At 37.3% G+C, this 12,727-nt stretch overlaps 1 protein-coding gene across 3 annotated transcripts in view; it reads left to right on the top strand.

Moving 5' to 3' along the window:
- Positions 1-8,266: 8,266 nt before the first annotated feature.
- LOC109244401 (tubulin beta chain) overlaps positions 8,267-12,727 on the top strand; it is a 5,047-nt gene continuing 586 nt past the window's right edge. Inside the window, exons 1-4 of one of the 3 annotated variants that reach the window (XM_019411484.1) lie at positions 8,267-8,819; positions 9,596-9,865; positions 10,489-11,160; positions 11,526-12,424. In XM_019411484.1, the coding sequence (XP_019267029.1) occupies positions 8,426-8,819; positions 9,596-9,865; positions 10,489-11,159 (1,335 nt within the window). In that variant the 5' untranslated portion in view covers positions 8,267-8,425 and the 3' untranslated portion in view covers position 11,160; positions 11,526-12,424. Of the gene's footprint in view, positions 8,820-9,595; positions 9,866-10,488; positions 11,492-11,525; positions 12,425-12,727 lie in introns of those variants that run through there. The other 2 variants (XM_019411483.1, XM_019411482.1) reach the window with 2 other exon arrangements.

The following is a 12,727-nucleotide window of genomic DNA, read 5'->3' as shown; positions in this document are numbered from 1 at the left end:
ATCAGAGGAATTTGCAAGATATCAACAAATCAGAAAAGATTTAAGCTTTCAAAAGTGTGCAAGATCTCCAGGGCAATAAGGGTGAAAATCACTCCAACTAGTTTCTTATGTATTATCCAGAAAGTTACTCCACAATAAAATGACTGATTTTTGTGATAATCAGTCCTGTCCAGATAAAGGTTCCTGGTCAGTAACGACTTAATCTACAGATAAAGAAGGTTAACCATTTCGTTTCTTTCTAAGGACATCCCTTCTATATGGTATATTAGTATCAGCATGATAAAAAGTACACTTTACAGATATGAATATTCTCTCCAAAAACAGGATTAATTGTAATTTCTTCAAGACCTCAAGGGCTGTGACAAACCAGGATAGCTCATAAATACCATATAAATTTCAAATTGATGAAATAATAATCAACAGTTCAAACAAACAAAAGCATTGATTCAATTCAAACTTCTTTATTTCTTATAGCAACAAACCAATCCAGGTTGTCTACCCTAATGTTTGAACACTTTCTATGAGCTTGTAAATTGTTTCATAAAGTGGTAAGATTCAGCACGCTGCAAGAATCAAATAGATCCCACCAACCATCATCATATCCAAAACAACCATGCTTAGAGACACCATGAAAGCTATCATTATAGCCAATGGTAGGTTTGTTAAGTGTAGCTACATTATCAAAATCCAATTAGTGACACTAGTAAAACCTAAAGGTGAGAATATCACTGTACTTGATGCTCTGACTCCTAATGGGGATCGAGCTCAATCATCTACTGAACAAGCTACTGATTTGAAGGATCCTAAGGCAACATATGGTACAGTTGGTGCATGTACATGATCAACCAGCTGCTGTACCTGCTGAATTGTTTGAAAAAATAGCAGGCTCTAAAACTACAGCTTTGAATAGGGTTTCTCAGGTTTGCGATGGGGTAAAGCAAGTCTCTAAAGACCCTACTGTTGATCATGTTTCAGATCAAGGATGTACTCAAGTTTGTCGAGGTAATGAAGCTGTGCAGCAACTTAATAATGGACAGGGGCAGATTAACATTTTGACTGATGCAACTGTTGCACGTGCTGAACTAGTTGAAAAACCAGCAGGCTTTAAATCTATTGTTGTGCATGATGAGAGTCAAGACTTGAATGTGTTGATGTTTTGGATAGTGTAGCTTCTACAGGTGATAAGACAATGCTTGAACAAGCTGAGAGCTGTCCAAATAGTCCATCTGATCAGGCCAATCCTGAGCTTAATCTAGGGTGCGATGTCGCTAGTGAAGTGCAAAATACACTGTTTTCTAATAAAGCAGGCACACAAGAAAGTCTGGTGAACATATGATTGTAAGGATGGATGGGAATCACTTGCTATGTTTGCACTGATGGACAGAGAAGAAGAGATCTGCAACACAGAATCAACAAAACTAATGAACGTGCAAGGGTTTGAGGAAGTGGCTAGATCAATATGTCCTGAAAGAGGATCTACTCCCTTTTCTTCTCCTATTTCTGTTACAAACAAACTGCAAGATGTAGTAGTACATGAGGAACCCACACCACTAATGTTAATTCACTGAGTTAACTTGGCCAAATACTGTTATGACAGATTTTGCTGCAAACGTCGGAACAGAACAACAAGAGGAAAATAGGAAGCATCTTCGGACAACAAAATTTACTAACTAGTCCCAACTTAAGTAATTGCAATTGATATATAGTTATCATTAATGTCAGATTGTCAAGTGTATAGAAATTAAACTCGGACAACAAAATGACGTGCACGTGTATATCATCAAGGGGATGCACAGTTTTTGTAGTAATATCACTCAACTTTCCATTATCTCACTGCCTATCAGCCCTTAATTTTACCTTTTCTACAGCTGTTGCTTTTTATTCTTCTTCTTTCTGTGTTTCCTTAAGGGCCAAGCACTACAATATGGCCAAAGAAAAATTAGCTTTAGTTGATACCACACACAAGACAAGGTACTTACTTTTTCCTTCTTCAGTAAATCTACTATCTAAAGAAATACATGATAAGGTGTTCTATATGAGATCATTACTACCTAACAAAGGAATAAAATCCTAAATAGTACAAAGACAAAGAAGGAATGAAATCCTAAATAATACAAAGACAAGTGATCAAGAACCGATACTTTTGATTGGACAAAAGAAAATAGAAATTTAGGACAAATGCACACAGTGAATTAAACAAATTGCAACTGACAAAAGCTGATAATACAAGACAACTATAACAAAAGTTAGGATTGGATGGAGTGAAAATCTTCAAACACGCAGTAAACAGTCAGTCATGTTGAACAACCAAAGTCACTGCGGCAAAAAGTTCTACTGATCAACTAAGGTTATATTATTTAGAACTCCACAAAGAACTAACAACCTGTAAAACAGTGATAAACCACATATAGAAAAACACAAAAGGTTACGAATTTCAGACATCCAAAGTGCCCTAGAAAACAAGTAAACAAGAGTATAGCACGTGAACTGGTTGCGTAATAGAGAGAACTGAGGATATACCTTTGCAGTTGCCCAAAACTGAGCAAAATCAGCTACCCGCAGATAGCGGTCATCCACTAAGATGAGGCACAAATACCAGCAACAAATGAGTCAATTGCCAAACAAAACTGCATCTGTAGTTAGTAAACTGAAGGCAGTGTAACGCACTGCATCACCACTTTATCTATAATTAAACTATGGTTTAACTTTTAACTAGACAATTTAGCATGACTCGAGAACCAATGTGCTAGCTATTATCAAGAAACCTATGACACACTGTTTGCCTTTGAGTTTCCTAATCCAACAAAAGTGGAGGTTTTCTTTAGAAATATGCTACAGTGGAGAGCAACAAAGGACATGACAAAACAGCTGATAGCAGTGTGCATTCATATTACAGGCAAATTTCAATGAATCTCACAGACATATTAAACAAAAGAATTATCATTCAGCTGTAAGATGGAACATTGATACAAATTATTCCAAATATCGGGTTTAGATCAACTTCTCAAGAATTAAAACTATTCAGAGCAACAATATAGCTATAGTTCTTAACTTTCACAAATTTAAAGTTTTCATTCTTAATACTTTTTTTAGCTATGACTTCTCAAGATTTGTTTATTCTTTTCAGATCTACCGTATGTAGAGATTATATTTCATTCTCTTGAGGTAAAGAGTTCAACAACCTAAAGAAAATGACTATAAAATCATATAAAAATAAATTCTCCAGAAAATCAATAATAATCCATAAAGCACCTGATGTAGAAAATTGTTTGAAAAAAATCTCTAACAGATATTTGCAATTTATCAAAATACATAAAATAAAGAAATTAAACAATTAAAAAATAAATAGAGATAATAACAGACCTTGAGCTCAGAGGCCTCTTGGCTTCTTCAATTTCAGAAAAATAGCTTCTTAGAGGCTCCTATACTCCGACGAGTGTCGACGAAGAAGAAGAAGCGCGGTACCTATTTTAGCATATGTCAACGGCAATGTTGACATTGTCAAGCTGTTTGGTATGTAGAATCAACCAATTTTTGTAGATCTATTCTACTTCTACATTGAGTCACTTTTTCCTTCTTCATCTTGCTGTAATCTTAAATATTGAGTAAAACTTGTGTAAATCGTTGTTACCTTCCTTTGTGATATTTCTCTCTGCAATGAGAACGTACCTCTAATTTCAGTTAGCTTTTAGTAATCAAAAGAGGAAGAACATGAAGTATCAGACTAATTGAGTGAACAGGAAATAGAGAGATGAATTTTGGGTGCTAGGGTTTCAGTGGAGATTCATTGTTCATTCCTCTATGTTCTGGATAAAAAAGGAATAAAAGAATGACTAATTAATTATTATGAATATTAAGGAGGGATATAAAAAACAATTTGGAGGGAGTGTAAAAAAAAATCTCGCTCTTGGACTTGTTAAGAATTTAGTAAAAGGCATAAGGTTTGGTAGCCATTATAAGTCAATTGCTGGAAAAAAGTATTTATTCTCGGCAAATAATCAATTGCCGGTAACATTGGCCTTTACATAATAAATTGGCGGCAAATATGCTATTGTCATTGTATAATTGCCGCTAAAAGTCTATTTTGTGGCAGTGTCAGCTGCTGTTCTAAGGTGCACTTGTTCTCTTCTAGCGCTTCCATGTCAATTTGAAGGCTCTCATATTGCTCTCTCCAGTTATCTGCTTCAACTTGGTACTCATGCATCAACTGCTCCGTGTGAGAAACCCTTTTCATCATTTCTGTACCAACGAGGTTGATCTAAAAAAAAAAAGGTAAGAGCCTTATAAAAAGGAATAAAAAATCATTAAAAAGGAATACCTTTAATGATGAATGTATTATGTCGTTCATCAAAGTTAAAGAATTGTGGCTCTCAAGCTTGGCCTTCTCGATTGGACCGATTAGGGGTTTCAACCACACGTCAGCCCCACCTGATTTTCTCAAAAGATTACCATCGGCAGGGACCTCGATGATAACCTGTTTCATGGCTCCACCTTTACTTGAGGAACCAACCTCAGTTTTTTGAACAGTTGTAGGAGGAACTGTAGAAGGAGTCAAAACATCTGTGGGAGGAGCAGTAGAAAAAGTCAAAATAGCTGGGGGAGAAGAAGCAACGGTAACAACCACGACTGGCAGAGAAGGTATTGTAGGAGCAGATAAAGGAAAAGAAGCAAGGGGCGCTTCATCAGAAATTGGTTTTAAACTTTCACTACCAAACCCGCGGATCAAAAACTGCTCAACAGAATCATGGGCGGCAGCGGGGGTATCATCATCAGGAATCACCAACGAGGCTTCAACATGCTCGGTGAGAGGAGTAGAACGAGGGGGAGATGCTTCATCATCTGAAATAATTCGTCTTCTAGCCCGTGGCATTTTTATCAAAGAACCCCCGTCTTGTTCTTCCTCCTCCTCAGAGCCTTGATCAACAGTAGCTTTTCTTTTCGATGAAGAGCCCAAAATTATTTCTTGGGCCCTTTCCAAAGAAATTCGGGAAGCTACGACAGCCTCAACACTAATGCCTCGAATGGCAAATCCTGATAAAAAGAAGGATTAAAATAATTTCTGGAAGAAGCAATAAGAAAAGTTATAAAAAAAGACTCTTACCGTGAGTTTTCAGTCTCCAACCAAATCGTTGAGAGAGAGTTTTCCAAGATCTACCCTCCATCGGGGCAGCACATAACAATTTTCCTACCCAACCACGGAAATTGAGAATTTCATCGACAATTCCCATGGTTGCTAAAAAAAAGAAGAGAAGGAAATTAAAATGATAACCAACAGAAATAAGAAAAAGGTATGTGAAGGTTATTAAAAAGAAAACTCACGTGCAAAATTTCACTTCTCAGGAAAGGAAACATTTTCTTCACCCACTAAACCAACAGTGGGGGCAGCAACAAACCTGGCATACCAGCCACGGTCCTTATCGTCTTCTGGATTGACCAAAACTCTTTTGCTTCTTGCTACTAAAGTAAAAACTCCTTGGCGAAAGAGTTTGGGAGAGTAAAGGTGTATTAAATGGGAGAAAGTAAAAGGCACACCAGCCATGTTGGTCAAGTGTCTCAAACAAGCAACATCCCTCCACACAATAGGGCCAATTTGCCCTAAACAGACGTCGAAAAAACGACAGAATTCGAGGATAACAGGGTCAATAGCAGGTTTGAAACCCAACGTGAAAGGGTATGTATAAACAAAAGAAAACCCAATTAAATAATAGGTGATTCTTTGGTTCGCATTGGGAATTATAATAGGGAAGTCATGGCTCCAATGACAGTCTTTACGTACTAAAGAAATCAGACCTTCAGTAATCTGAGTTGGGTAGGTGTCAGCACGATCTAATGAAGACAGTTGGTTTATGATAGATTCTCTATCATTATAAAAAGATAGTTCAACGGGGACAATCTCATCTACAGTAGGTTCACGAAGAGGCTCAGAGGGTTCTTTACCTCTAGACGAAGACCTTTGAGAAAGGGAGCCTCTGGTTCTAGAAGGTGGAGTGGAACTGGACGAAGGTAGAGAAGAACCTCGTGAGGATGAAGACTCTAGATTATGAAGTCTACCTCCTCTCCTGCCCCTAAAAGGAGCAAGACGAAGGTTATCAAAATGGGGACTCTCCTAGGGTTAGGGTTTGACGAAGACATAATAGTACGAGGAAGAAGGAAACAAGAATTGAACATTTTGAGAACTTTATGTAAAGAAGACAAAAGTGAAAACTATATTTATACTCAGAAGCAACCGTCAAAGGAAAAGCTATAATGATGGAAACGTCATGATGAGAACTGACATTTCGTAATTGGTGAAGCCGTGAAAAAGCCATAAAAAACGCTGAAAAGTCACAGAACCAATCAGAAGATGCCACGTGTAGTGGGCATTAAATAGAAGTGACAAATGAAGCGTCAGTTCCAGAAGGGAACTAATGGCGGCAAATATTCCCGCTTTAATAAAATCCACTTCCCCAATATTCTATTGATGAATACATGGCAAGTGGGGGGACTATGTGTATTGGTAAAAATTGAGTTCATATATATTGAATTCAATGAAAGATGACGTGCCATGACACGTAGACTGGTCAAAGGATGACGATCAGTAAAGAATAGTTAAAGAGGCACGAGATACAACAGACACGAGCAGAGATTCAAGAGACTCGGTTCCCGCACCTCTTTATGTTCAAAGTCAAGATAAGAGAATGAACCTGACAGCAAAAGTGGGAACGGATACAGTATTTAATAGGCATTAAATACTGAAAACGTTAGAGAATCTGTATTGAAGTACAATGATTATCGTTTATAACGTAGCATTAAATACCTTTAATTGTCTATAATGGCCTTATGATGACAAAGGCAAAACATATCACCTAGAAATAGCTATAAAAGGGGCAACCTGATCATTTGTAAAGATAGGAAATACTACTGGAATATACTGATTTACTTCGCTTTCTATTCAACTTTTAGTTACATCCATTATTCATATTTCTATTTGATTATCAGTAACCCGAGTTCTTCTAAAAATAAGCTTTAGCCGAAATTCCATTTTTTGGTTAAACAATACTTGTAAAAGAATGCGATGTATTACAAAATTCTTAATATTTTTCTTAATTCCTTCCAGGTTTAAAGCTTGGTAGTAACTTTGTTTGGCGATACTAACCTATAGTGCCAAGGCATAAGTTAGTGCTCTATTGTACGGTAGTGAGGCCTTAATCGTTAGTCAAACAGTATCAACAATGTCATTATGAATTTGGTCCAGGTTGTAATAAATAAATACTTGTTTCAGTGTGGTTCTTTAAATTCTTAGCCTTTTTTATATGCAAATGTAATTGTTCTGCAGTTAGTCCAACTGTGAAGTGATTTTATTCCATTAAATTTTCATTTCTGAAAAGAATGACTTCGCACCTATACTGATTCTTTCTTTTTTAATTAAGTCATTGTAATAGCTGTACTGATTCAAATTCCTCCAAGCTTGAATATTATTCCAGTTGCTGATGTTTTCAGTTGCTTTTCTGTTGCCATTTGCTGCAACTATTTGTTGGAGCTGGATTTACCGGTGCGAGAGAGTTGTTAGAGGACCATTCAGTTGCTAAATTCCCAGTTTCCTTCTTCCACTACATCTTTTACTTGAATTGTTTTTTAGAAGCCGCTTTTGGTTTGAAATCTCCGGGTTTTGAAACAAATTAACGGTGTGTTTGGTACGAAAGAAAATATTTTTTAATTTTTTCATGTTTGGTTGGCTTAAATTTTTTGTAAAATATTTTCCATGTTCTTAATACCGTTGGAGTGTTTGTGGCATACATTTGATCCCTTACTTTAATTTCGTTGCATGTGCTTGTTGACACAATTTTTATGTTATAAACGGTGTTCGTTTTATTTTAACTTCTTTTTGTCCATATTAGTTAGGCGTGTTTATAGCGATATACTTTCCGTGGAATTCCGCAAATTTTCTTATTGGTGTAATCGATAACCGAATATGCCCCAAAAATCGATAAATCGAAATCGAAAAAATCGAAACCTTATTGAAACGATAACAATAAGCACATATACAAATCGATAATCGATAAGGGTTAAAATCGAATCGATAAATCAAATGGCCACCCCTAGTTATTATCCAAGGAATTTATTCCGAGAAATAATGTATAGAAAGGTGGCAAAAGAATAATCACAAAGTTGAAAAGGACTTCTAGAGATTTCTCAAAATTTATGGCTTTTAAAAAAAGAATTTTTTTAAACCCCTTCCTTTTTTACCAATAAATTAAACTCACTTTCGAGTTCCGACAAGTATAAATTATCAATAATTCCATTTCCACCCACATTATTGCTCCCTCCACCATACCCAATTTCATCTTCTCCACTCTTTATTCAAATCCGCTAAAAACAAATTCTTCATTCACAAACAAAACATCGTAAATTCCCATAAAATTCCTCAAATCCCAATACAATAGAAATGAGAGAAATCCTCCATATACAAGGTGGTCAATGTGGCAACCAAATAGGTGCTAAATTCTGGGAAGTAATATGTGACGAACATGGCATTGACCAAACAGGAAGATACAACGGCGACTCCGATCTTCAGCTAGAACGAATCAACGTTTATTATAACGAAGCAAGTGGTGGCCGTTATGTTCCGCGCGCTGTTCTTATGGACCTTGAACCTGGTACTATGGATTCTGTACGGTCCGGCCCGTTTGGTCAGATCTTTCGGCCCGATAACTTCGTCTTTGGTCAATCGGGTGCTGGTAATAATTGGGCTAAAGGACATTATACCGAAGGAGCTGAATTGATTGATGCTGTTCTTGATGTTGTACGGAAAGAGGCTGAGAATTGTGATTGTTTGCAAGGTTGTTGTTTTAATTTTTTTTGTTTTTCTGCTTTTTTTATTGATAGGTTGGATAGAGGCGAAGGGTTGATGAAAATGTTGAAGATATAATTAAGTAAATATCGGTGTGATTTTTAATAACGGCTTAAAGTATTTGATAAGATTGTCACGCGTTTCAACAAAAACGAGCCCCAGATAGATTGAAATGAATACTGAGGATGCATATACCCGACCTCAATAAATTTGGGATTAACCGTTAAATTTAGTAATTTGTGCAATTTAATTTTTGGGTTTTTGTTGGATGTATCCAATGTTTTTCGGGTATGTTGATTGATCGATAAATATGTTAGAATTTTCATTGTTACCATTGATATGTTATCTGAAATTTGTTACATTTTTGACGTGTTGAATTTTGGTAATACAACGGTTTTGACTTGAGTTTGGAGGAAGTTGGGATTGAAATATGGGGTTGATTTGATTCTGTTTGATCTAGTATTCTTATTGTTGATTTTCAGGTTACTCATTTTCCTTCTTTTGGTGTTTATAAGTTTATTTCTTTATATAATTTGTCTGTCATGATGTGCTAATGGTTAGAGGCGGATATTCAAATTTTTATGTTTCTCACCGCTAAACCCAAGATTTTGCAATTATGGGTTCAGATTTTTATTATTTATTTGTATTTTAGTGATTTTTCACATATATATCTATGGTTTGTGTAAGAGATACTGGCTTAGTTGAACCCGTTGAATATACAATGCATCCATTCTCTGCTTATTGTATATCTACTTTGACGTGCAGGATTCCAAGTATGTCATTCTTTGGGTGGAGGAACGGGATCTGGTATGGGTACCCTTCTCATTTCCAAGATCAGAGAGGAGTATCCTGACCGAATGATGTTGACATTCTCGGTCTTTCCTTCTCCTAAAGTATCTGATACAGTTGTTGAGCCATACAATGCAACCCTTTCCGTTCATCAGCTCGTAGAAAATGCAGACGAATGCATGGTTTTGGACAATGAGGCGCTTTATGATATTTGTTTCCGTACATTGAAGCTTTCAACTCCCACATGTAAGTCTGATGACTTGTGTTGGCTGCTACTTTTTCTGAAGAATTGAGAACCAGATAGAAATTAGACATATCAGATAAAATTTTCCACCACTTATTTCTAACATGTGAACTTCACTTGGTGCACTTCTCCTTTTTCTGTAAGGTAGGTATACGTGATTAAATAATTATAGCTGCAGGTTAACTCCTTATGTATTTACTTGTGAATCGCTAATTTTGTGGTGAACTTGAGAATTTAGTGCCCTCTGCCAAAGGAAACTTTGGCATTTAAAGGCACCTGGGAACAAGCACATGATAATAGAATTACTTGTTTTTTTTTTGGGGGTAGGGGGGGGGGGACTGGGTGCTTGATACATCCCACTAGCACATGTAACTTGTAACTCTGCCCGCTAAGGCTTTGTGGATGAGAAGAACACCCAGTGTTTTTTTTTCTCTATTGGAATTTGAACCCTGATCTCGTCAGGCCTTTCCCACTGCATTTCCACTAGCCTACTGTCGCTGATGCTAAAGATGGGCGTTCTTATTGTACAAAATTGGTTTTCTTTGATGCTTATTTCTTTCTTGCACCATTTTTGCTGAACAAATGATTCAATTTAATGAATTAACTTTATTCTACGGCGTCGCAGTTGGTGATCTTAATCATCTTATTTCTGCCACCATGAGTGGTGTCACATGCTGCCTTCGGTTCCCTGGACAGTTAAATTCTGACCTACGGAAACTTGCTGTTAACCTTATTCCGTTCCCGCGTCTCCACTTCTTTATGGTTGGGTTTGCTCCACTGACCTCTAGAGGCTCCCAGCAGTATCGCGCGCTCACAGTCCCTGAACTAACACAGCAAATGTGGGATGCCAAGAACATGATGTGTGCTGCCGACCCTCGTCATGGTCGTTATCTGACTGCCTCTGCCATGTTCCGTGGTAAGATGAGTACTAAGGAGGTTGATGAGCAGATGCTTAACGTCCAAAACAAGAATTCATCATACTTTGTCGAGTGGATTCCCAACAATGTCAAATCCAGTGTATGTGACATCCCACCCAAGGGTCTGAAGATGGCTTCAACCTTTATTGGAAATTCAACGGCTATTCAGGAGATGTTCAGGCGGGTGAGCGAGCAGTTCACAGCAATGTTTAGGCGCAAGGCTTTCTTGCATTGGTACACCGGTGAAGGAATGGACGAGATGGAATTCACCGAGGCTGAGAGTAACATGAATGACCTCGTGGCTGAGTACCAGCAATACCAGGATGCAACCGCTGATGACGAGGAATACGAAGAGGAAGAAGAGGATGTTGCTGCCTAAGGTATCTCTGAGTTCCTTCAGTTTGTCTAAATCTTGCGATTTTTTGGCTTTCTGATGGATGCGTGGCTTTTCATCTGTGTGATGGACTAAGTAGATTGACCATTAATCGTTGTGATCTACCTATGGGTGTTATTTACATTGATTTGTGATTATGGTTCAGTCAGTGTGAAGTGTGAAGTATGAGTGTTTGTCAAATGTTCTTGATTGTAAAGAAAGCAATATGGTATATATACTCTTCTTTGTTTCATAAATTTTGTTCAACCTTACCTACCACAATTGTGTTTCCATATTTTTATTTTCATCTAGCGTAGTAGGTTTCATTTATTTGTCAAGTGTAGGTTCTAAATGGTCAATCTTCCTTTGCAGAGAAATGTGTTTCCATATTTTTAATTTGCTCATGTGCCCTACGAGATATCAACATCAAAGGTTGTTTTAGTTACTGATTTATAGAAGCTATTGGTATGTACTCAATCATACCTCTAATAATACTACTTCCAGCAGAAAGACCATAAGCATCTTCAATTCAAGCAATGCTATTTGCCACTATTTTTTCTGATAATCTCGACCAAGATATCCCAAATTACTGTACTATCACTTCTCAACAACAATATAATTACCCTATGGCTGTAGAATTAGAAGAAACTCAACAAAGGAGTAGTAAATTGCTTAAATTGATTGATTATGGGTACTAGAGTATATTTTGGTTCGATTGCACCTTGTTTGACTAGTTTTTGGAGCGACAGGCATCGGTTTGAGTTGTTAGAGAGGGTTTGGAGTCGGTTATGGAACTTCAGAGCAAGGTAAGTCTCTTGTCTAACTCTGTGAGGGGAAACTACCCCTAGTGTGAGGTATTTGATATGCGCTACTTATTGCGGGGGCTACGTACGCACGAGGTGACGAGAGTCCATACGTAGCTAAATCCTTGTTATTGTTCGGGTAGACTTAGGTTCACACCATGCTATAGTTGTACTATTTGAGCAGTCCCTTGCCTATAAATTCCTTTATGTTACATTATGACTTGAGACTAGACTTGTGTTGAGCGATAGACTCGTTATTGTAGAGATCCGACGGGATTCGTGATTAGCCGCGAATAATTTTACTCCTCTTACGAATTTCTCCTGCGTTATGCTTTCTCATCAAAAGGTTTCCTCAAAGTTCCTTATAATCAAAGCTTCTTATTCTGATGGTATCGGGCTGTTCGCCTCGGCAGGATACATACATCTATGGTTCGTGCAGTTCGACCCTCGACAATGCTCACATCTTATGGGATCGGGCCGTTCGCCTCGGCATGATTATGTACCACACTCTCATGGGAGCGGGCCGTTCGCCTCAGCAATATAATAGATGTATCTATAGTTATATACTAGATTATGATGGGATCGGGCCGTACGCCTCAGCTTTTCTATAAAATACTCCTATGGAATCGTGCGTATTATTTGTCAAGAAGCCAGTGTATCTGGGAGTTTTTCTGATTTGAATCATGACGACATATCTGGTGAAATCCAATATATATATATATATATATATATATATATATATATATATATATATATATATATATAGACACA

The sequence above is a fragment of the Nicotiana attenuata genome, unplaced genomic scaffold (genome assembly GCF_001879085.1).
Source record: "Nicotiana attenuata strain UT unplaced genomic scaffold, NIATTr2, whole genome shotgun sequence".
NCBI lineage: Eukaryota > Viridiplantae > Streptophyta > Magnoliopsida > Solanales > Solanaceae > Nicotiana > Nicotiana attenuata.
Note: the sequence above shows the minus strand (reverse complement) of the source record. Positions and strands in the feature narration are given on the sequence as shown.